The sequence below is a fragment of the Biomphalaria glabrata genome, chromosome 5 (genome assembly GCF_947242115.1).
Source record: "Biomphalaria glabrata chromosome 5, xgBioGlab47.1, whole genome shotgun sequence".
Taxonomy (NCBI): Eukaryota; Metazoa; Mollusca; class Gastropoda; family Planorbidae; genus Biomphalaria; species Biomphalaria glabrata.
The window spans coordinates 53,294,889-53,321,796 of NC_074715.1; the positions used below are offsets into that span (position 1 = coordinate 53,294,889).

Consider the following 26,908-nt stretch of genomic DNA (forward strand, 5'->3'; position numbering starts at 1 on the left):
CAAGTTTGTGTAAAGTTGAACTTTAATGCTTTGAATCCAACATCTAAAGATTAACACACAATTTTTTGTCAGTGATATACTTTGAGTTGGCAACATTGTTCTGTTAGTTTATTTAGCAATAAGCGTAGGGGCTAAACGCGAGTGCAGTCTTCTAGTTATACGTGACAATCTAGGTGTTTTTCTAGGCTGCTACTTTGTGGTATTCTGTGTCAACATTTGCTGCTCGCTTTTCTTTGACGGTTGAACCTCCTTGATCTTGGACGAAGCCGGAATGATCATCTGGAACGGATTGAGGGCGCCCTTCTCGCTGGCTTCGGGCTGTAAGGGCACCTTGATGGCGGGCCCGTCGCCCGAGATGGGCTCGTCCTCGCAGTAGCGTGTCAGGAACGACGGGAAGAGTAAGGCCATGGCCAAGGTCAGGCCGCCGACGCAGAAGAAGATCAGGCCAATCAGCTTGCACATGTCCAGGGTTGTGTTGTATTCCTGTGCCTGTTGGTCGATGTAGGCTTGACCGGTGTCGCTGTCACCTATCAGCACGTGCCGGGGTGGAACGAGGTAGCCAATCAGAATGCCGATGACGCCAAAAAGTAACAAGGCCACGCCTATCCACATGAACAGCTGAAACATAGACGTTGAATTAGTCAATTAAATAAAAATTAATTAAAGTTCTCATTAAAATTGTAAAATTTTGTTTAAAGTTTTCCCTCTTAAGCAAAGCACACCAACTGAGCAAGACAATTATTATTATTATTATAGCTTTTATATAGCGCTACTTTCATGCTTATAGCACGCTCAGAGCGCTTTGGTCCAATCTCATTTGTGGACCAGTGGGCAGGAGGGGGTATCTAAGAGTTGGTTTTCCGTGCGTTTTAGGCGCTCAGACTCTGCCCGAGTCGGGTGTCGAACCTCGAGCCACCTTCTAGGTAGCCAAGACAAACCAGGTTCAAGCGCACTAAGCCTCTCGACCACGCTTCCAGGCGTACCGGCGTATGGGCAGTGCGCGAAAGGGGTTCATTTCGCCCTAGCCCAAACGGGTTCTTGTAAGAGAAAAAAAATGTGTTGACCAGAAGAAATAATATTTCAAACAATCATTTGACTTAAATCATCGTATTTTTGTCCTTCTTAAATTATATTTCTGGTGTCCTAACAAAATAACTAATCAGTGTAAATGTTATTAATGTGGTAGGAACTCTATTAAAGAAAGGTAACTCTTAAATTCTCAAAACAACATTTTATTAACATTCTAATGGGTTGAGATTTTTAATAATAATAATTTAAAAAATTTATAAACAATGTGAAAGTGCTCTATCAAATATAATTATATATTTATTTTTGTTCAATTGTTCTTTCTTTCTTTAATATTATGGTATATATTCACTCGTCGAATTACATAATTTTATAACATAAATAAACAGAAAAATTAATTTCAATTTAGTCCTAGACAGTTTAACTCTCTGTAATCAAAAAATACTAGAACAGTACATATACACAATCTAACGCATCTTACACGGTGTCTAAATCATAGGTACGATACCCGATTTCAACAAAATATTTGATAAAATGATAGGCTTATTTCAACAAACTTTGGCATAAAGATTCACGTTTAAAAGTTTATATTTAAAATACCAGCTTCAATGTATCAAAAAGGAGCCAACAAGTACAAAGGGAAAAAACTCTAAGCAATTTTAAGAAACAAATAAAAAATGTGACTAAGATGTTAAAATGTTTAAATATCAGTTAATGTACAATTTCATTATTTGATAGTTCTATTCAATCATCTATTGTTAACATTTTCACTGTATATCCTAAGTACTTTACTTTAAAAATATTCTGTGCTATTGTATAAGCCTAATTGGTTTATTATCTGTATACTTTTGTAACTCTAACTGAACCCAGAGAGTCCTGATGATATAATATGATGGTTTATATAATTATATAAACACTATTATATCTCATATTGTGATAACTGTGGTGGCAACGCGGATAGAGGCAATCGTGCATATGGAATCAGCCGACACACGTCACACCGGCCAACGCTAGGCGAGAGATGAACCGTGACGAATGAATGATTTGTGTACTCAGGCCAGTCACATCGGATATGATCGTGTGATCATCCAGAAAAGACGAGCAGTGTTCCATCGATTTCGATCAGGCCATAGGCTGCCTGGTCGTGCGGTTTGCACGCTGGACTGTCGTTCGGACTTATCGATGGTCCCGGGTTCAAACCCTGCCCGATCCCATCCCCCGTCGTCCTGCGGGAGGTTTGGACTAGGAAGTAAACTATCTTCAACTCTGAAGGAACATCCGAAACAAGTAAAACATTTTACAAACAAACATTTTTACAAAGAGCAAAAAGGTGTCTCAGACACGACAGTTTGGGTTGGATTTAGAGTCAAGACATTTCGCCATTACAAGACGAAGTCACGAGTCAAGTTTTTTTTTTTCTTGGGGGGGGGGGGGGGGGCGCTAGCACAGGACTCTTTCTATTTCATTTTGGGCCACCTAATTCACTGTCTATGCCCTCTAATTATCTAAGGCCGGCCCTGAAAGCACTATGGACTAGGCTTTATCCTAAACAAGCCATTGGTATTAATGGCTGATTCAGGAAGTCCTGTTTTTTTTTTTCTAGTTTTTTTTTTTTTAAACAAATAACCTTGACACCTACTTTCCACCAAATCGGTGTACACCTTCGACGTCGCTGGTGGGGCTGTAGCAGATACTGGTGGTCGTCATCTTCATAAACAGAAGGGTCCTTGAAGGTGTGGTCCTCGTAGAACTGATGCAGGTAGGACTTGACCCCGAAGTACATCGGGCAGCTTCTCTTTCTCTTTGGTTTACTGTCAGCGTCTTGGGAAAGAGAGTATACACATAAACATCATGTCACGTGATAGTTGAAAACTAAATCATGGTGTCAAAGGTGAACGGCAGAATTAAGTCTGTCACGTGAGAAACTGAGGGATAAATTTAACAATTTCTTTTACCTACAGGGCGTATTTATCTGTTTCGCACATTGAGAATTAACCATTTTGAAAGAAGTAATATGCATTTTTTAAAAACTCTTTTAAAAACGTTGTGTAGGGGAAATATCTACAAAGTTAAAGACATGTTAAATACATGTGCATAAATCGAAGAAATTATACAACTCGTAACAGTGAAAATGGGTCACTATGTTAAAAGGAGGCCATCTTTAAATAAAGTGGACAATTACATTTTAAAACTAAATGAAGATTTAGTTAAATATGCCTCATGGTCGGAGGATATATTTCACACAACTAAAGTAATATGTCTGGAGTAAATAGATTTTTAAAAAAATTAAGAAGCAAAGCACAATCAGACTGGTTTCGAAGATTTTACTATTACATTCCTACAATGTTACCTTTGCTACCTCTCTTGCTTGCCCCCACCTCATGATTCTCCTCTGCAGGTCCGTCTGAGCTTGACACGTCCACCGGCTCCGGGTACCCCTCTGCATACTCCGCCATTGGTTCAAAACTTTAAAGTCGCGGCTAGTGATGCGTAAACCTGCAAGAACATATACAAAAAACATTCATGATAATAAGAACAGAGCTGCAACATTAATTAATGATACAGGCGCCATTCCCCCCCCCCCACACACACACACACTGGCATAGAGAAAAGAAAGCTTGCAGCAGCTATCCTCTAAAAGAGACTGCTTGAGAGTAAAGGCGGTTGGTCGTTGTGCTGGCCACATGACACTCTCGTTAACCGTTGGCCACAGAAACAGATCATCTGACCTATAGACCACAAGGTCTGAACTGGGAGCTTAACTTACTTTCTATGAATCTGATAAACTAAAAGAGAGCAAAGAAGCATCCGTTTGAGTTTGAGTTTTGAGTTTAGGCACATCGTGCCGGTAATCCTTTAAGGATCACTCTCCCTTTATATAACAAGGGCGAAATTCTATACAGTTAAATCATTAAAAACAAGGTCTATTCACAGTTAAAATAGTAAAGGTAGTAACAATTTAATAATTTGGCAAAAATCATATGTAAATATTATATGTTCACAATTCATAAATCAGATCCTCGTAGCCAACCCTACCTCCCGGACAAAGCTCAGTACCTTCCCAGGGTTGGCGGGAAGCATCGGACAAAATCCTTTAAGGCCTAAAAGAAAAATAGGCCAGCTATGTCACTAAGCAACTGAAAATCTATATGTGCGGCTATTAAACACCTGTATGACTAAAAGAGGACAAATAGGAGGACAATGCTTCCGAAAGGAGGCAAAATGAGGACAAAGCCTAACAAAAGGGAGGGGGGAGAGGCCACGAAGAAAAAGGATTATTTGTCCTCAACCTGCTAGAACCAGAAGGATCAAACTCAGTACCATCACAAAAGAGATACAAAACACCGAGCGCAAAGACAAACAGACACTAACAGACACAAATACTCTTTTGTCCCCCTGGAAATCAAATCATGAAATAAAATTCAACTATCTGATATAAGATAGCTAAAAAGCTAAAAAAGATTCTTGAAATAAGAAATCACCCTTTGGGTCAGGATTTTGTGATTTTACCATCACAAAAGAGATACAAGACACCGATATCCAAGACAAACAGACACAAAAACTCTTTTATCCCCCAGGCAATCAAATCATTATAGGGAGACTATCCGATATAATTTTTTCACATGTCAATTATGAGGAGTCTGGTGTGAATGTACATTTTGTTTTTTTATAGTTATAATGTTTTGTTTGGTGTAATGCACAAATTGTAAGATAAATTTTATTTACGGACAATAAAGATTATTATTATATTATCATTATAAACGTTTCGCATGTACATTCTGAGTGAGTCTGGTGAAATGTATATTTTGGTTTTCTACAGCCTCTACATTCTACTCCTCTCTGAGGCAACGCCTGTATGTAGTAGAAGGTTGAAATGTTATAATCTAATACATTGTCAAGGTAACCGTAGTGGATACCCAAATGTTTACTTTTAAACACAGATTCTGACACAAGAGATGGGAATTTCCAGAGGCTAAAAATAGCACTCAAGAAAACACACATAAACATTCTAAATATATCTCATAATTTCAAACAGTCTAAATTTCCTAAACCAGTAAGCTTCGGGCAGGAGGGGCTAGTTAGCCTTAGCTGGCTACTCATCTAGGAGAAGGAAAACTCTGAATCCAAACCTCCGCTGCATTGCGGCAATACCCATACATGGGAAAGGCTTCGGGAGACTACCCTGAGAAAAAATTCGTAGCTGGTGACCCTTAGGCAGATTGTGGCACACCGTGCTACAGCCTGGCAGAGCCTGCGGCGCTACTGATCCTAAACTGTATTGGATATTCCGTTCCTTTGGTCACATCAGCTGCGCGGAGAGGGGGGGGGGACTGCTGTGTGGGCGACTTCGTTCCGACCATAGACAATGCCCAGGCTTTCATAGCGCTTCGAGATGAACCATAGTAGTTTCACGACTGAAGGAGACCGATGAAACATTTCCTTGATTAACACGAAGAAGATTTTATAATTGTTTTTATCATACAATAATCATGACATGGGGTTTTGAATTTTTGCATTTTTAGGGCGCCCCTGAGTCCACCCAACTCTAATGTGTACATTACATTAGTTAGGGAAAGTAAAGGCGTTCGGACGTTGTACTGGCCACATGACACCCTCGTTAGCCGTAACCAGTGAAACAGATGACCTTTACATCATTTGCCCAATATAGATCGCAAGGTCTGACTGTGGTTTTTATATTACAACACTAATTAAACTTAAAAGTTATCACTTATCACCAGAGTCTCAGTGTCTTCTTTTCAAACCAGCATAGCATCCTGGTCTAAGTCACTCACTCATTGTGAAATACCGACTCACAATGACCTTTTTATAGTCCCAGAGACTAGAAGCCGGATAATTATTATTCATCCCCCTTAGGCACGACGTTCGATCACTCTGCACACAAAGGGACACTACTGCTTTTTTCTCGAATGGTCCACCTACGTAAAATCGACTGGAGAATGGCAAAAGTCAGTTCTCTAAGAGTTAACACGCAGAACAACAAAGCGAGTAGGCCTCACGGTATCGCCCACTTCAGTGTGGATTCGATTTTGATTCTTTCTCATTTGGACTCAGCACACATGAGAGTGTTGTGTACATCCGCTATTAAAACACTATGAACGATCTCAATGAATAGTCGATTACGCAAGAGCTTAACTTTGTATTTACTTATGAAAGTTCATTCAAATGATAATTGGTTAAGAAAAAAATGTAGATATATATCAGTCAGTTTTCTAAGAAAAGTAGGCCTACTTACTTTGATCAGGGCCTACAACTAGACCGGGAAATTGGCGGTCTATTTTTTTCCTCCATTTCCTGTCACCCTGATACACCAAAAGGCATTTTTATTTTTTTATTAGCGGCACCGTAAGGGGGAAAAGCCGCTATTAGGTTTAAGCAAAATGTCCGTCTGTCCGTCTGTCACACTCAGATCTCGAAAACTAGAAGAGATATGAAAAATATTATTTCACCACTAAATGCGGCTTGTATTTTTAAAAAAATAAATTCGGTAGGTACAGAATTAATTATTTTATCTTAAAACTGACTAGCATGATAATTTTTTACTTACTCTGCTGAAAAATAAATCGACACCACTATTTTTTTATATGTTCCCCTTTTAGACCTTGCGATCTATAGGGCAGATGATTTTTGACCAACGAAAAACGAGCGGGGTGTCATGTGGCCAGCACAACGACCAACCGCCTTTACTTTCCTCAAATAAAGTCAGGTACCCAATAGAGTTGGGTGGACTCAGGGGGGCCCTAAAAAAAATGCAAAATTCAAAACTTCACTCTTCATCGAGATTCGAACCAAGGACCCCAGGTTCGGAAGCCAAGCGCTTAAGTGGTCTAGTTTAAAATCATGCTCGCCATACTTCGCAATCCAAACTGAAAGTGTGTAAACAATATATGATAAACTACCCATTATAATTGGACTTAACCATGTAAAATATGTATGTATAATGTACTAGTCTAGTATGAATTTTGTTTTAAAAAGACTATAAGAAACATATTACCTTAAAGGAACCGAAGCGTATGAGTTTTTAAGATTTTGTGATTATCATAAAGCTATTTTTATGTAATGTATTAATGTCGCCTTCTTGTATTGTTAGAGAGAGACAGGTGTAATTTAGATTAAGGTCTTTGGTTTGTCTTTGAGAAGAAGACTAGGGCTCTAACATGTGTCGACCCTAAATATAGAATTGTTTGTGGCGACTATTATAGATAGGAATGTGGGCGGACTCTAGGTGGTGTGCCTGTAATTACGTGACCCTGTGTGGTGATGCGGAAACAAATGACTCTAAACGTTTTGAATGAAAATATTGCGGGAACACATTTCAACAAATTAAAAAAAAAAAAATTGATCTAAGAAAGTGTACGACTAGGAATTGCGTAAGCGAGAACAGAATTGCGTAGTTATATAATTACAATTATTTTTTTCTTCACATAAGAAAAAAAAATCTGAGGAAATAAAAAAATCCTGTTGTTTGTTTTTCCCCTTTCCACAAAACGAAACAAAAAAAAAAAAGCTGTAAAAATTATAATGAACAAAAGAATCAAACGCTGCTTCCAGACCAGCTAATCAATACTCGGCTTCTCTGTCAACTTCCGCTATACTTGTGTTTTACCGGATGTTCTGAGCCATTCTTTCAGCAGACGAGAAATGTGGCATCTCTAATGACAAAATAAATGTGCCAGGTTTAAATGTTGACATGAGAGCCATTAATACATTTTAGCACATTTTTGTGGAAAAAACAAAAACAAAAAAACAAGCTTAACTATGGGGAAATACTCGCACTTACAACTATATCACTCCAGAATATAGAAATTAATTCCCTTATTTGTTATCAAACACCCAAAAAATTACCAATAACTTAATGACTAATTGTGAAATGTGTTATTGTGTAATGGTCCTAACCGATTGTTCTCAACCTGTGGGTCGCGATTGACGATTTGCCAGGGGTCGCCTAAGACCATCAAAAATAAGGATTGTTATTGTCTATTCTTCTATTGCTGTGTGTGTCTGTAAAAAGGGGGGGGGGGGTCGTGGTAGAGTGGGAGATTGTAAAAAGGGGTCGCCGAGCTTAAAAGGTTGAGAACCGCTGGTTTAAAGAACCAACTTGATCCGATAAGGGAACTGTGAATACTGACATTAGTTTGGGAAAGCATAGGCGGTTAGTCATTGTTTTTACCAGATGGATAGACCACGTCTCTGAGCTTGCAGGCAGGAAAGTGAGTCTGTAAAGAGGATCACATTGGCTGCGGTTACTTCCTCATTACGGTGTTCAGTGTGCTGTATGGTACTTTTGATTCCTTTCATTTCCGCAATGTAGATGTTTTCGCCTGCATATGTGCCTACCAGGTTGCCGCTTCTGTTGCACCAGGAAACTGACTACCGCTCCAGAGCCCGAATTCATTCTGCCTTGCACTTCTCTCGTAGATCAGTCCGTATAGACCTTGATGGTAACTTTCGGGTACTGGACTAAAGATTTATTTTTTTTTAGCCGTCTACGTCTGTCCTCGGCAGTGGGTTTTCTTTCAGCCTCTAATGTGTATCCCGTGACCTTTGTATGTGACCACCATTTGTTTCGTTCCGAAACCGCCTGGGGCCAGGTGAAAAATAGTGAACGAGTTAGGTATGACCGGAAGTTAGATGGTAGGGGAGGTCGAGAGTTTAGTTAGTCAGTTAGGGAAGCTAGTTAAATACAGAAGTCGAATCAAGTTTGTGGTAGCAAGTTGTGGTAGCGAGGTGAGGTAGCAAGTTGTGGTAGCAAGTTGTGGTAGCATGTTGTTGTAGAGAGTTGGTGTAGCAAGTTGTGGTAGTGAGTTGTGGTAACGAGTTGGTGTAGCAAGTTGTTGTAGCGAGTTGTTGTAGCGAGTTGTGGTATCAAGTTGGTGTAGCAAGTTGTGGTAGTGAGTTGTGGTAGCAAGTTGTGGTAGCAAGTTGTGGTAGCAAGTTGTTGTAGCAATTTCTTGTAGCGAGTTGTAGCAAGTTGTGGTATCGAGTTGTGGTATCAAGTTGTGGTATCAAGTTGTGGTAGCAAGTTGGTGCAGCAAGTTGTGGTAGCAAGTTGTGGTAGCAAGTTTGCTAAGTTCAATTAAGAAGTTCAAGCAAGCAGTTGTAATGATGAAAAATGTTTATGTGAAGTCAAGTAGTGGACTTAGTGATATAGCTATATTATTATATTATATTGAAGTTAGAAAGCTGTCAAAGTGTATGTATATACATATGTGTGTGTGTGAACAAAAGTGATGTGTGTATCTATACATGGAAATTGGACTAATGTTAACAAACATCATATTTTGTCAAGTTCGCAAGTAAATCCAAATTCCTGTTATTGTTGTTGGTCAGTCTCCTCAGGACTGCCATACTGCTTACGAACACTATGCCTACTAATAAACGTCACGCTGTATTTGCTCGATAAATGTTGGATTCATTGTCGTCAAGGATTTTGTAAATTAGTTGCACTTTCTTAACTTTTGCACAGTCAATGACATAGACAATATGTAAGAACCATAGCGATATGGCTAGTCTTTCAGTTCATTAAAGAATGCAGTGTTTTATGTGGCCACGCAGTCCTAGCTGTAACCGACATATTTTGCCACATCCAGCACAGATATAACCGTTGTCTGCCAGTGGTCGGTTTAAAAAAAGAAATGAATTGGTGTTTGATAATTACTTGGCTTTTTTAAAGTATCTAATACAATAATTTTGCTTGATATTAAAGCACAAAACATCTATGCAGCAACATTAGCGCCGAACAAGACAAAAAGAGACACATTTAAAGTGTCTGAAAACTTGGAAGTCTGCAGATCGATAAGTGAGAGATGTGAAAGAAGCCAGGTCACCTAAAATAGGTCACAACTAGATGAATTGTGAAATGGAGTCCGTGAATGTTTTGGGATGACATTGGAAGCGGGATGAAGCCGAAGTAGTAGTTTAGTATGAAATGAAATAAGACTAGAAGAAAATAACAACATTTTGTAAAAGATTAATAATGATAGGTTCAGAGATAATGGTTGTTACAGATTTGATACTAATAGAGACGAAATGGGTTTGAATGGATGGGGTCAACAACTTGCGTTGTTTGTATATATATGGAATGAATCTAGAAATTAACTGATTTTCTCCTAATGGACCTCATTCACCAATCGTAAACAAACAACATTTAGTCACGTGATCTTATTGATAAAACAACGAAAAAAAAAAACTGTCACGTGACAACCATCATGAATTAAACAAGAGATCGTAAATTATATAGAAGAGATAGAGCACCACGTGGCTAAATGTTGTTTGTTTTACGATTGGTGAAGGAGGTCCATTGACGATGCCAATGTTGATTTGACCCCATTCAACAAAATTGATTTTTGGATTTACAAACTTTAATCTTTGTTGCGGAAAAATAGCATGCATTCCCCTATAGCGGTTTGCGCGCTGGACTGTCGTTCAGATTTATCGATGGTCCCGGGTTCAAACACTGCCCCCTCCCATCCCCCGTCGTCCTGCGGGAGGTTTGGACTAGGAAGTAATTATCTTCAACTCTGAAGGAACATCCGAAATAAGTAAAACATTTTACAAACAAACATAGCGCGATATCAAGTGTAACATTTTCTGATAACAAACAAATAAGGTATTGAAGTTTTTACTAACAGGAGAGTGAAATACAAATGAGTCAAATGAATAATTCCGTTGGAACAAGGAAAATAATTACGGAGAGAAAGAGTTAATACATGAAGATAGTTTGAGTGAATTAATAAAGATAGATGACAAATGTCGCGTGGCATGCGCTCTGGTTTGTAATTTCAATGGTTCGAACCCTGTCCACCGCCCCCCTCCCCCCCCCCCCACGAGGTTTGGGATAGGATGTAGTGTTTTTAAATTCTGAAAGAATATCTCAAGTATTTCTAAGAAAACTAAATCTACATAATTTAAACATGAAAACGTTAAGATGAAGTGTGTAATAGTTAAAACAGAAAAGGCAAAGTAAAGTTCCCCTTTCAGACCTGACGATCTATGGGGCAGATGATGTTAACTTCGTCTGTTTCTGTGTCCCACTGTTAATGAGGGCCTCATGTGGCCAGCACAATGAACAACCGCTTTTACTTTTCCCTAACTAATGTCATTAGAGCTGGGTGGATCCAGAGGCGTCCAAAGATCCCGGATTCACCAGGATTCGAACCCGGTGACCCCCGGTGCTGAATTCAAGTGCTTTCCCACTCAGCCACCGCACCTCCTAAAGCGGTCGCAGTTTAAGACGATTTTGGCATATAAGGAAAGAGACGGCCCTTGCAACCAAGGGAAAGAAAGACACAAAGATAAAGGCACATTCCTCGTCCCATATGCTAGGACAAATTTGTACAAAAACTCCTTCTTCCCTAGCGCTATTAGAGCATGGAATGGGTTGCCTGAGCTAGCCAGGAAAACCAGTGACTTGGCAGAATTTAAGTCATTGGTTAATATGCATGACTGAATGCATGACGCGTAGGACGTAATCATCTTCTTTTTTTGAAGTAACGTCTGTATTATATAAGATAAGATAAGATAAGACAAATACAAAAGTAGAGTAAAGTTTATTGTGTTCAAGTCGGTGTAAAATGGTCTCATTGAAGTGTTTCACAGCATTACGTTTTGAATGATTTCTAGGAAAAGACTAACTTAATGAGACCAAAAAATGAACTATTTTCTAACATTACTTGAAATAATCAAAAGGTTGAAATTAAACTTTTTAGCCACTGCGTTTAAGGTGGCAGCCCTTGTTGGAACCGTGGCAAGTATTTACAGAAGCAAAGACACAATGTTTTCGGATTGACATCATCTAGTGGATCGAATGTTTCATCTTAACTTTACAATGACATCATTTGTTGGAATGATTCATCTTAACTTTACAATGACATCATTTGTTGGAATGATTCATCTTAACTTTACAATGACATCATTTGTTGGAATGATTCATCTTAACTTTACAATGACATCATTTGTTGGAATGATTCATCTTAACTTTACAATGACATCATTTGTTGGAATGATTCATCTTAACTTTACAATGACATCATTTGTTAGAATGATTCATCTTAACTTTACAACAATGACATTATCTGTTTCATCTTAAATTGAAAACCATCTGTTGGAATGTTTCATCTTAACACCAATAACAAAAAAATCTTCCTTCTAAGAATATTGTTGATTTATCATTGGCCTCAGCGTTACCATGGTTACAAAAAAGGTCTCAATATCCTCACCTCACGCCTTGTCACTTTATGTCTTTTTACCATGCCATCTTCTCTCTCTCTCTTTCTCTCTTTTGTAAACTAGTCTAACCAGCACAACACACTCTGGCGTGTCTTGTATACATAAACCTTTGTCTAGCTAGCCGCTGGCTGTGATTGTCACAGCTACAAGGTTTTTATATCATCCCTAGACAATGATGGAGTTATCTTCCCTTGCTTGCAAACATTGACGGAAGAGGGCGGTGTTTGAATGTATAAGTTTGTCAGACTTTAAGAGTGTTGGTCAGACGATGTAAATCTAATGTATTCAGGCTAATGCGTCTCGGTTTCTTCAAGGCGTTGACTTCGACTCCAAAGAGTGAGGATGATTGGAGTAATTAAAGTGTTAGACACATATGCAAACTCCAAAGATTGAGGATGATTGGAGTAGTTAAAGTGTTAGACACATATGCAAACTCCAAAGATAGAGGATGATTGGAGTAGGCCTAGTTAAAGTGTTAGACACATATGCAAGCTCCAAAGATTGAGGAGGATTTTAGTAGTTAAAGTGTTAGACACACCTGCAAACTCCAAAGATTGAGGATGATTGGAGTAGGCCTAGTTAAAGTGTTAGACACATATGCAAACTCCAAAGATTGAGGATGATTGCAGTAGTTAAAGTGTTAGACACATATGCAAACTCCAAAGATTGAGGATGATTGCAGTAGTTAAAGTGTTAGACACATATGCAAACTCCAAAGATTGAGGATGATTGGAGTAGTTAAAGTGTTAAGACACACCTGCAAGCTCCAAAGATTGAGGATGATTGTAGTAGTTAAAGTGTTAGACATATGCAAACCCCAAAGATTGAGGATGATTGTAGTAGTTAAAGTGTTAGACAAATAAGAAAACTGCATATTTTGCCTCGAATGATGCAAAGCCGTTGTCTGCCTGAAGACTATTTAAACTCTATTTTTTTTTCCCAGCTGTGCCTGTCTTCTGCAAGGTCTTTTGTTTTGGTCTCCAATGTCTTTCCTGAGTCTTTCAATTCTACCACAACGTATTATGCCTAATCCTTATTGATCATTTCAAATCTAGTCAATGTTTTGTTGGAGACGCTCTATGTGTGTCTTCCTGTTGACGCTCAACTTCAGCTCTCTCTCTCTCCCTCTTTGCCCCTGTCTAAGCTCAGACATGAAGCGACTATACACAATACACACTGTTCTTGTATCAGCAAAGGGAGATAATCACAACTGACTTCGCAGACATTCAAGGCCCTATGCTTTCTTAAGAGAATCCTTACTAACTAACAACAGGGCCGGCCCTAACAATTGCGGGGCCATATGCGAAACTGATTACGCGGGGCCCAGTCAAGGTAGAGATAAACATAATGTCAAGATTTAGTATTAGAAGATACATACGTCTTTGCTATACAATTTTTATTAAATGAAAGCTGACAATGTTTTTTTTTAATCGCCCGTAGGATTGGCACTCCAAAATGACTATTTTGTCTATTTTTCAGATTTTTTAATTTCAGCTTTCCAGGACTATTTTCTCGCCCTGGATGTGGCAAAATATGTAGGTCACAGCTGGGCCTGCGTATCCACAGAAAATACTGCATTCCCCATTAATCTTCGGACTCGAAGACAAGGCCTTTTTTTTTTTTTTACTTAATAATTTACAAAAAAAAATAGCGCGGGGCCTATGAAAGTGAGGGGCCCACTGCAACCGCATAGTTTGAAGTCCGGCCCTGACTAACAAATGACAGTATTACTGCAGAGCAATAAAAAATTTCTCAGTGGACACTGTTAAAAAGAATTACAATGAATTCTGTTTCCCTTTAACGAAGCTCGACCCTGTCAGTGCCATAGAATGATGATTCATTCAATTCAATAATAATAATAATTAAAATGATAAAGATGGCCGCCGGAAGCTGTGGCGTATTTTTCCAAGCTCAATCGTTCAGGAAGGCCTGAAGACGTTCATGCGATGTTCAATGAACTAATCTCCTTCCTTTGAAAAATACGACTCTGAGGCAACTACAGCAAACCTTAAAAATACTTATGTTAATAATGGTTTAGGTCTGGGGTTATCAACCTGTGAGTCGCGAAACCCTTTGGGTGTCGATTGGCGATTTGCCAGGGGTCGCCTAAGACCCTCGAAAAATGGATTGTTATTACCTACTCTTCTATTGCTGTGTGTGTGTGCGGGGGGTGGGGGGGGGAGTCGCGGCAGAGTGGGGGATTGTCAAAAGGGGTCGCCGAGACTAAAAGGTTGAGAACTGCTGGTTTAGGTGATACAGGGCAGAGATTCGTCAATGGAAAAAAAAAATAGAACTCCACCAAAAATTCCAAGGTCTATCGCATGGCATGGTTTCTGTACCCTGAAACAAGGCTTTGTAACGGCAATACAGGATCGATTTATGAAGACCAAAAAATGATTAAAAAAAACATATCCTAAGACTCGATGAAGTTGACAAATGCCTATTGTGAGGAAACGCGGGTGATTTAATAGAACACATATTGGCAGGATGTTCTGCTTTATCAGAATCGTATAGACCTGTGACAAAGCAACAGATATTGGTCTCCACTGACCACAGGTTGTCACGTCACAGGTCAGTATTCAGGCTTTCTATGACAATTCGTCTCGTCTGTACTTTTCTCATAGCGACTAGAACCAACATTATGTAAACAGCGCTTTTTTAAATTAATTAATTTAATAATTATTATTAAATAAATTATACACAAATTGAAAACTAGGGTTTTCTTACATTGATATAATAGGTTTTCTTCACTTGAATTAAATACAAAATATCACAGGTCCCTACAAAAATTCAAGCGCCAAGCATTTAGTCAAAATGGTGTAAGCTTATTCCCATCAACACCCTAGCGATGCTATGTTAAATAGAAATGCATACAATGAATAAAAAAGCCATAGAAAGGAAGGCAGAAAAAAAATATACAAGTGCCCGTGAGATTATGTATCGCTACCAATCGTCAAGACATTGATCTTGAATGTAAAAAAAAAAAATGCTACTATTGACATGAAAGTAGATCTATAAAGCTGCCTATAGATTCATTAATTGGGTGAACTAGCGCCTGGAAGCAACAAGCGACATTGCATCAAGTATCGATAAAATTCCCCAGTTATATTGGTCTGTACTTGGCTCTGGTACAACATTTAGATTGGTCTGTACTTAGCTCTGGTACAACATTTAGATTTTGGAGGGAAATGACTCTGTAGGAATACAACTGCGGGGTACAGTTGTTTGAGGATGAAGGACAAACCCCAAGCATTAGGTTGTTTTATATTTGAAAAGTTGTCTATCGTGATTGTTGGGTACATCTGTGTTTATGAGTTTTATGATTTAAAATAAAGTGGTATGCTAGTGAATGAATAAAAATGTATTACAGCCGTTACGTTAGGTCTAGCCACCGTCTGGCTAATATGTGCGCAGGGTATGCAAGAGGGAGAGAAAACAGAAAGAGGGAGAGAGAGAAAGAGAGAGAGACAGACAGAGAGAGTCAGAAAGAGACAAAGTCACGGGAGAGACTTTCTGATTTCATATCGTACAAGAGCTTCTTCTTCCCTAGCGCCGTTAAAGCATGGGCAGGGTTGCCTGAATCAGCCAGGAAAGCCAACGACTTAGCAGAGTTTAAGTTCCTGATTAGCATGCCTGACTTGACTGACAGATAAAATGCGTGGGACGTAATTATATTCTCTTTTGAAGTAACGTCTGTAATCTACAAGATAAGATGATTTGCAAGACGCTAAATAAACATTGTTAGATTCAATTAGTCTTTAATCTTGTTATTAAAAAAAATGTTGCTACAATATTAAGAAATCAGCTTCCTTTTTTTTTTTTTCTCTGACGTCACTTTACAGGTCGAACCTCGCTGCACTTTGACCTTTACACCCCATCCTCCCCTGTTCTACATGTTCAACGTGTATGACATGGGGAGGTAACAAATAACATTGCAGATAACTCCTGATAAAGTTTTGTTTTGTTTTTCAAAGACGTTTCTTTCTTTCACATGTAGGGCATGGTGGCTGAGTGGTAGAGCGACTAGCTTCCGAACCGAAGGATCTCGGGTTCGAATCCCTGAAAAGGTTGGGATATTACATTTTGAGATTTTTTAAAGCAGCCAGCCAGTCTGTCATGGCTGGTTCCTCCAGTTATGGGATGCATGTGCCTGTTTCTGATGTAACCACTAATAACTATTTAAAAATCAAACAAAGCATCAGTGTTTATTAAAAGAAATTTTTATCGAATCAAATAAGAACATGAAACTAAAATATTATTTATCACCGTTAGGTCAATAATAGAATATGCATCCTCTGCTTGGGACCCCTCAACTCAAGAAAATCCTACCGAATAATAAGTCCTAGGAACTAGTACTTATTTACACAGACTAATAATCTTTTACGGTCCAACACACCGTCCGTTTCAACCAACTTCATGACAAAGAATGACCAATAAATGTCACCGGACTTTGTGACGTAGCAAAAAACTAAAAACTAAAATACAAGTCGCTCTCGCCCCGTACAAGGATTACGAGTAAAGGAAAAAAAAAAACTTAAGAGTTTGGAGAAAGCAAAAGACACTTGTCCAAACAGCGTGACAGCACCAGTTGCTCGTCTTTGCCCTTTCTCCTGTTGGTGGTATTATTTCACTAACAACTTTATGTATACTTCTTAATTTTATATCATACCCTCTAGTCATTTGAAAGTTATATTTAGCATGGTATTAGCATATCTGTACTTGTAAAGGGCTCTATAGCTCAATTAGCTTGGGGCCTCATCTAAAATCACATGCCTAATAGCTGTCCACATGAGGTTAGTTTGTTGCTAATGATCTAATTAGCGACATTTAGCATTTTATTTAGCTTTTAATTTTCGTGTATCTTTTTACGAGGTCATCGACACAGCTTTAAAAAATGTAGGTCAAGGTCAATAAAGCTACACGCAAATTCCACAAAAAAAAAACACCTCCATTTCTGGCCTACAAATAAAGCTAATAGCTTTTTACGGTCAATGAAGGCGGGAAACTGGGGGTTTCGGACCGACATCAGAGTAACCAATAAAATGAGGATGTCGATTCCACAAAATATGCCATAGTAACGACTATACCCTACAAAAGACGATACCACTAAATGAACGATACCGCAATAAGGGCTTGACATTAGGGATGGAAAACGGGAGAATCGATTACGCCTTTTATTTCAAGAAGCATTGCACTTTTGGTTTCATATCGATTGAGTGGAAGGGTAAAAAATAAACAGCCAGGCCAATGTTTGGTTAATGCAGATCATACTGTAGGGTTAGTTGGAAGAGAGCAGACGTAAAGTTGATGTCTCCACACACTTAGATCTACGCTTGTATTAACAGCCATCATTTATACATAGGATTAACTTGAAGTTTCCCTCTCAGGGACCCGCGATCTATGGGGCAGATGATGAAAGGGTCATCTGTTTCTGTGACCCACGGTTGACTAGGGTGTCATGTGGCCAGCACAACGGTCAACCGCCTATTACTAATTGTCTGGAGCCCATCAGAGCAGGGTGGACTCAAGGGCGCTCCCTGTGTTAGGTAGCCAAGCACTTTAACATTCAGCCACCGCGATCGTTCTTAGGCTTATGGGTTTGATAGAAAAACGAAGATATTGAACTTGAGGCCGATACAAATGACCAGATCTTGACACCAATTTGATTGTTTTCTTACAATATTTTAAGTGCTGCCATCGAGTCTTTAGTTACGTTTAATTCTGCTTGTCGTAATGCATAAATGTACTCATGCTCTGACTATATCAATCTGAGAGCATTCTGCCAGCCCTATTAGGAGCCTTCAGAGTTATTTTGAATATTCAGTAGAGTGGTATATAAGGTGATCCACCTTTAATGTATTTATGAGTAAGATTATCACAGTCAAGTTTATAGTTTAAAAAAGGTTGGAGGGTAATTGAATAATGAAACACAAAAGAAATAAGAGTATATGTCAGAGTCGAGTCGAGTGACAGAACGACGATTTTTTTTTTTACTGGACATTACTTAGTCATCATCAAGTGGTATTTAAGACCTGTATCCTAGTACAGGGGTCGGCAACCTTTTGAGTCTGAAGAGCCAAAAATTAAAATTTACAAATTTTCAAAGCTTTTAAAGAGCCGCACATTTTTTTTTCTTGCCATTTATAAATGGTACTCGCATAAATTTGTTTAAAATAAAAAAAAAAACAAATATATTTTTTCATTCATAAGAAAAGTAGTTATTTATTCACATAAAAATTGTGTTTGTCACATTATATATATATATGTATATTGCTTTATCGGGTAATAACTTACTATTTAAATATAAAATTAACAATCAAACATTTACTCACAACACCAACATGTACATCAATAACAAACAATTTAGCGAACGAAATAAATCAACGGGTGCGATGTCTTTGCATGGTTATTCAAATAGAAAACTTAAACTTTACTAAACAATGTAACTTGTACTTCAAATACAATATTAAAAAAAACACAATTACATACATTTGAAAGAACAAATTCAACGGGTGCGATGGCTTTGCATGGTTATTCAAATAGAAAACTTAAACTTTACTAAACAATGTAACTTGTACTTCAAATACAATATTAAAAAAAACACAATTACATACATTTGAAAGAACAAATTCAACGGGTGCGATGGCTTTGCATGGTTATTCAAATAGAAAACTTAAACTTTACTAAACAATGTAACTTGTACTTCAAATACAATATTAAAAAAAACACAATTACATACATTTGAAAGAACAAATTCAACGGGTGCGATGGCTTTGCATGGTTATTCAAAAAGAAAACTTAAACTTTACTAAACAATGTAACTTGTACTTCAAATACAATATTAAAAAAAACACAATTACATACATTTGAAAGAACAAATTCAATGGGTGCGATGGCTTTGCATGGTTATTCAAAAAGAAAACTTAAACTTTACTAAACAATGTAACTTGTACTTCAAATACAATATTAAAAAAAACACAATTACATACATTTGAAAGAACAAATTCAATGGGTGCGATGGCTTTGCATGGTTATTCAAAAAGAAAACTTAAACTTTACTAAACAATGTAACTTGTACTTCAAATACAATATTAAAAAAAACACAATTACATACATTTGAAAGAACAAATTCAATGGGTGCGATGGCTTTGCATGGTTATTCAAATAGAAAACTTAAACTTTACTAAACAATGTAACTTGTACTTCAAATACAATATTAAAAAAAACACAATTACATACATTTGAAAGAACAAATTCAATGGGTGCGATGGCTTTGCATGGTTATTCAAATAGAAAACTTAAACTTTACTAAACAATGTAACTTGTACTTCAAATACAATATTAAAAAAAACACAATTACATACATTTGAAAGAACAAATTCAATGGGTGCGATGGCTTTGCATGGTTATTCAAATAGAAAACTTAAACTTTACTAAACAATGTAACTTGTACTTCAAATACAATATTAAAAAAAACACAATTACATACATTTGAAAGAACAAATTCAATGGGTGCGATGGCTTTGCATGGTTATTCAAATAGAAAACTTAAACTTTACTAAACAATGTAAATTTTATTTAAAATAGGAAAGCAATTACATACATTTGAGCGAACAAATTCAATGGGAAAATTGGCTTTGCATGGTTCTAGAGAGTTTGGATAAATTTGGCTCATAACTTGTTGTTTTTAGTTTCAAACAAGACTCTAAATTTTCATTTGTTAGTTGGCTTCTTACTTTGCTTTTAATTATATTCATGCAAGAGAACGCTTGCTCGCACGAATATGTAGATCCAAAGATAGTCAGCACTCCAAATGCCAGCTTCTTCACTTCACTGTAGCAATCTGGAAGACTATTCCATGTGTCGAATATAAGTGACTCAACTTTCGGCATTTCTTTTAAAGCTGTCCACTTTTTTTGTGCTACATACATGCATTTCTGGACCTCCAACTCTTCCAACTTGCTTTTCATTTCTGTAAATTTTCCACTCCACAAAGCTTTACCTTTCAAATCAATCAACTGCATTTCTAGAGATCCAGCATCAATTTCAAATGGCTCAATGTGGATCTCGTTACAATTTGTGTTGAGAGGATTAACTATGAATGCTAGAGTGGTTTTGTTTGTTTTGAATTGTTGAAATCTGTCAGCAAATTCATCTTTAATTTTTTTAATAACTGTGCTGAAATAATTTGTGTCAACAGTTGCATTGGTTTTATCGCGATATTGCTTTAGAAATGGAAAATGAAGTAATTTACTACTCTGAATGTCTTCTACAAAAACAGTCAATTTTCCTTCAAAACAAACTAATTCTTCCACCAAAACATAGGCTGGGTTTCCCTTTCCTTGCAGTTTTAGATTCAGCTCATTTAATTTCTATGTAATATCAACCATAAAGTAAAATGTTTGCAACCATTTGTCGTTCTCTAATTCAGGGTGATTAATGCCTTTATCATTTAGGAAAGTATTTATTTCATTCAAGCACACAGCAAAACGTTTCAACACTTTACCTTTGGAAAGCCATCGCACTTTATTGTGAAGAAGAAGGTCGGAATACTGAGTCTCCATTTCGTTTAAGAATTCTTTAAACTGACGATGATAGAGTGCTTTTGACAAGATGCTGTTAACAATCTTGATTACCAAATTCATGACCTCAACAACTTCGGCTGGAAATGTTTGGGCACAAAGCGCTTCTTGGTGTATAATGCAGTGAAACGTAAGAATTTCATGGTTTATTTTGCTCCGAAGAATCGTAGTAGCTCCTTTATTTTTTCCTGTCATACTGCTGGCTCCATCAGTTGCAATTGAAACAATTTTATTTAAATCAATCTTATTGTCTTTAAGGCATGTTTGCACGGCATTTGCTATATCTTCCCCTCTAGTTTGTCCCGAGAGCGGTAATAATCCTAGAAGTTCTTCTTTTGGACCTTGGGAAGACATATACCTAACAAAAAGGGCAACTTGTGCGGTGTCTTTTATGTCGCAAGACTCATCTATGGCAAGTGATAAGGCAGAAGAAAGTTGAATATCTTCCACCTGCATATGTGTTACATTTGAAGACATTTTAGCTATTCTATCTTGTACTGTTTTAGCGGATAGTGGCAAATCTTTGATTCTTTTCAATATTTCTGGTTTGTTTTTGAAATCACGAAACAGTTCTTCAGATGCTTGTATGAAGCAATCTTTGACATACTCACCATCTGTGAATGGTTTGCCTTTTTTTGCAATTTCAAGTGATACCGCAAAGCTTGCCAGATTAACATTACTTGTAGATTGAGTCCAGTTACTTAACATGAAACTTGATTGCTGTCTATGTTTTTGGAGCTCGTCAACAGCTTTTTTTCGTTCTTCGCCTGCTGGATATTTACTAGCAAACTGAGTATGTTTTTTAGTGAAGTGTCTCTCTAAATTTGATTTCTTATTGTGTGCGAGTTTTTCATGGCAAATGAGGCAAATCGGAAGGCCATCTGAGTTGCAGATGAAAGCGAAAGACTCTGTCCAATCCAGATTAAATTCTCGATTCTCTTCTTCAGTAGTTCTTCTCTTTCTTTTTGTAGATGCCATGATTGCGGTAAATGAACAAAACAATTTTAATATCAATATATTTACCAAAGTTATCTTCCCCTTTTCTTCTTTATCGAACTATCTAATTCTAAGCTATTGTTGAAGCGTATGGAAATTCCACAACCTTGTCCTAATTTTAAACTAACTTGTAATAAATTTAATCTACGACCTTGCTACCAGTTATTGTTCTAAAAATAAACCAGACAAAATTGTTTTCAAATATATGACCTTGAAGATAACTCAGTTCTAACTCTTTTACTTGAAACAACAAACTCCACTTCACAGCCAAAGCACGTGGAGTAGACGCCAAATAGTCTTGTGTCGAAAGCCAAGTAAAACGTAATATAGAGAGCTTCCAACGGAAGGACGACAGTGACGACGCGTGTCACGGGGGAGGGGAGGGGTGGAAAGCGAGTACAAGTGGCTGAGAAATGTAATCGGTGCCAATTCATTGTTGATAGATAAAGAACGATTTTTTTTTCGATAAAAATAAAATTTGCGTAAGGAACTAAAGAGCCGCAGCTTCCAGTCTAAAGAGCCGCATGTGGCTCGCGAGCCGCAGGTTGCCGACCCCGGTCCTAGTACATTTAAGTTAATACTATGCATGTGTATGCTCTATAAATCTTTCGATATTATGTTATTTTATTAAATTTTTAAATGTATCTAATTTGGTCTTAAAAGCTGTGCATATTGTCAATAAAAATCACGTTTAATTTATTTAAAAAGACGGTTTTAGGATTTATTTACGAGTTCCGTATTAAGAAAGTGTAAACAGGCATCTACGTAAATTTTTTATTGAATTGGATTCTTAATAGTTTTACGTCACCTGTTGTTTTATCACTGTCTATACTATATACAAAGAGACTACGTTTGTTGCCACCAACAATGTTAGTTCTTTTGTGACTATAAGCAAAAAAAAAACAACTGGCGGGATTATTTAAAGATCCTTCAGGTTCCTACTAGGAAAGCCAAACATAACTCATATTGTTAATGAAGACACAAGCGCTTTTTTTTTTTCGATTACCTGTTCTTCTAAAATTTTATATAAATACAAATCTATTAGTAGACAGGGAGACAAGAATCTTTTGTGGAATTAGTTGTACTTTCGGATTCTATTGCAACATTAACATTGTGGATATATTCACTTAATTGATTTATATCGTCATTCTTATCTTCTTCTTCTTATATAATACAGACGTTACTTCAAAAAAGAAGATGATTACGTCCTACGCGCCATGCATTTAGTCATGCATGTTAACCAATGACTTAAATTCTGCCAAGTTACTGGTTTTCCTGGCTAGCTCAGGCACCACATTCCATGTTCTAATAGAAATAAAGAAGAAGGAGCATTTGTACAAATTTGTCCTAGTATATGGGACGAGGAATGTGCCTTTATCGTTGTGTCTTTCTGAGTATTTTATTAAATTGTGTTTTTGTATTTGAAGATTATGGCTCATTATAATATTGTTACGATCTCTACTACTATTCAGGCTCTCTTCAAACTGCACCACACGACACAACGAACATTAAGGAACCTCACAACTCAGGGCTCCAAAGTAACAGTAGCAATTTAATTTCAAATACATCACTATTGAGAAGTCAAAATCTCATCATCCCTAACCCATCGCATATCTCCTCTATTAGAATTCTTCTCAAATGTTTTATACATCTTTTGCAGCATTAGGGAATCCTTTTCTATTTTTTTTTTATATTGTGCCACAAGCACATATACCTTTTAACAATAGATCTTTTAAAAGTTGATACCTAGTGTAAAAAATTATCAAAAAAATATAGCAAATCCCTGGTTTATAATACTTTTAGATAAACGCATAACAACATCATAAGCCATACCAAAACGAGAAGATGGACTGTTGTCTTTGCCAACATAGATCTCAAAGTCATAAGTATAACTTGTAAGAGAGTCAGCTAGGGCCCATGTTTTCATCCCCCATTTGGTTGGTTTGTCACGTATGTACTGCCGAAAACCACATCCCCCTTTGTTTTTGTACCATTCTCTCATCAATGGAAAGATGTTGCTGAGGCTGGTTTTGTACCATTCTCTCGTCAATGGAAAGATGTTGCTGAGGCTGGTTTTGTACCATTCTCTCGTCAATGGAAAGATGTTGCTGAGGCTGGTTTTGTACCATTCTCTCGTCAATGGAAAGATGTTGCTGAGGCTGGTTTTGTACCATTCTCTCGTCAATGGAAAGATGTTGCTGAGGCTGGTAAAGCTTATTCATACAAAAAAAAAACGAACTTTACTTAATTTATCTGGACGATTCTCCGTTTCAAAATTAGATACTTTTAAAATGGGCATGATCTGAAGAAATCTTTTTTTTTAGTCATAAAGCTTCGTGCCCATAAACATTTGTAAAGTGATGACCTACACCAGGGGTTCTCAACCTGTGGGTCGCGACCCCCTTGGGGGTCGATAGACTATTTGCCAGGGGTCGGCTAAGACCATCGAAAAAATGGATTGTTATTGTCTATTCTTCTGTTGCTGTGTGTATGTGCGTGGGGGGGGGAGGGGTCGCGGCAGAGTGGGGGATTGTAAAAAGGGGTCGCCGAGCCTAAAAGGTTGAGAACCGCTGACCTACACCAATACTTGGAAACAGAAGGCGCTCGAACGATAGACATATACATGAGCAACCCATAAAAGTATAGAATTCATTTACAGTTACATCATACAAATCCTTTATAGACTGTTGGTTTGGTTGGTCTGAAGTGGGCAGCATATTTGTTTGTGTACAAGACAAGCATATTGACAAGATCCACGGTGAAGTATAACTTGAAGAAATCTGATGGATTTAAAAACTTTCTAACTCCAGCCTTTGATAGAATCTCATCATTCAAATAAGAGTAGCCTATTCTCGTCTCATAATTATTATTTTGCAATTTTTAGATACATAATCTAGAAAGATATAGTTAATCAATCTAGTTCAATGTACATAAGATGATTTAAATCAACATGAATTATTTTGATCTAGTATTTTTGAAACATCTCAATGGAAACAAACAAGAAATTGCTGTATTTCATATATTTGCGTGAAAATCCGAGAAATGATTTTGCATTATTTCTAAACTTTGAAAACTAAAGATCATTACTTTTCTAAGACAGAAAAGATTGATTGGGGCGACTTCCCTTAGAGCCTGAAACAAAGAGTTTACGTACATAAAAATCTATATATAGATAGGTCTGTGAATCGATCAATCGCGGATAAGAATTTATTTCCGGTTTCCAGTCTACATATAATATACAAGTCTATGATCTCGATTAATAATAGTTTGCTATGAAAAGATGTAAATATGTAGATATAGTCTATTTCATTTATTTACATACCGTGTCATGGCTAATTAGATCAATATGTGTTGATTATAATCCATCATAGCTTGGTTTCCAGTATAAATGTCCGAGTAGTGACCTTGTATCGGTCTGTCCAGCTGGTTCCTCCCACGCGCCTTAGCAGACGACAAGTGACCCGGTAGGCGATATTGCAGTCAGCGTCACAAGGACTACACACGCTCAATCCAAGGGCAGGCAGGCACCCGTACAAACACACGACCTAGATTTCACAATGAAGTCATAACAAAATTACACATTGACGGAATAATCCCCCCTTGGCAGACATCGCTGATTTGCGCTGGCGGTGGGTTTAGAATTGGAGCCAGAGAATGTATTTGCCCGGACGAGTGCAAATCATAGAAATCGTATTGACAACCATCTGCCTGAACGTGACTCGTGACACGAAAGAGAGGGCCCTCTCACTCATCTGACTCTGGCACGTGCGCGAGAGAAGTGAAGAGAAAATGATGAGAGAGAGAGAGAGAAAAAAAAAAAGGAGAGAGTTATCTGACGAGGAATCACTAAAGTGAGAAAATTGACTAAATTATTCAACCACACTTTATTCTAGAATCGATACTGCGGCTGGAACTGAATTAAATGAAAAAGCGATTACTGTATTTTTCTCCTTTGCTACAACATTTACTTATCGATACTACCAGCTTAAATATCATGTTATGTGCTAAAACCTGTAATCTACGCCCGACAAGGTCACATACACGAGTATTAGACTTGAGAGATGCGGGAAGGAAAGACTTGACATGGGAAGCCAGGCTTTCTTTTAAATACGCCCCTACTTTCATTCAGTTAGCAGCGGTTCTCAACCATTTAAACTCGGGAAACCCCTTTTTATATTTCCTCACTCTGCCGCGACCCCCCCCCCCCAACACACACATACAGCAACAGAAGAGTAGACAATAACAATCCCTATTTTCGATGGTTTTAGGCGACCCCTGGCAAATCGTCAATCGACCCCCAATGGGGGTCGCGATCCACAGGTTGAGAACCCCTGAGTTAAACTCTGTTAGACCTTAGAAACCGTAACTCTTGCCTCTTGTTTTTGTTTTAGCAACTTTTTAGCTGCTACAGTACAATCACTATGGATTATTACTGGACATGAAAGATTTACGAAAAAGATTAATTAATCTTGGTTCATATACATTATATGAATCTCGGGAGATATATAGGTACTGTCTTCGATTTCAAAGTCTACCGATGAGCACGCTAACCCAACTGCGACGACCTTGATATTCATAGATTTTATAATCTAAAAATTGGTCGAAATATAAATAATTAGTATATATTTTAAACATAACTAATAAATTCGTATACAAATAGTGATTTCTTTACTATATTTCGTCCGCTCCCCCCTTTTTGAGATCGCCCCTGCCGGCGCCCCCCCCCCTGGATCCGCCAGTGGCATAGAGGAAAGAGGCAGTTGCAGAGCTCTCACAAAGGCTTCGGGACACGCCTCTGACACCCAAAAAGAAGGCCCTTATTGAAGACAGGCGCTGAAGAAGGACATAAAACTGAAACGACTTTGCAAGTGAAGCAATACCTAAACTAAGGCCTGAAAGCCGCGGCTCAAATCCGGCTAGTATTATATATTGAACTAATGCAACTTGACGTTAGCTATACTGCTGGTCATTGCGTCTTCAATGTATGCATGAATGACCATGTGGTCGTGAGATGTGTTCTCGAAAACTTCTCTTGTTTGAACCTGGCCCCTGCCATA

The 26,908-nt window shown here is 37.7% G+C and overlaps 2 protein-coding genes across 5 annotated transcripts in view; one reads left to right on the forward strand and one right to left on the reverse strand.

Moving 5' to 3' along the window:
- LOC106079288 (neurensin-1-like) lies at window positions 1-25,579 on the reverse strand. Its single transcript, XM_056028997.1, has 4 exons — window positions 25,174-25,579; window positions 3,377-3,522; window positions 2,666-2,847; window positions 1-618 (listed from the first exon to the last, which is right to left on the reverse strand). Exons 2-4 carry the CDS (start codon window positions 3,480-3,482, stop codon window positions 190-192), a joined length of 717 nt encoding a protein of 238 aa, XP_055884972.1. The 5' UTR covers window positions 3,483-3,522; window positions 25,174-25,579; the 3' UTR covers window positions 1-189.
- LOC106058078 (multiple epidermal growth factor-like domains protein 11) overlaps window positions 1-26,908 on the forward strand; it is a 122,823-nt gene that overhangs the window by 45,550 nt on the left and 50,365 nt on the right. The window lies entirely within an intron of this gene.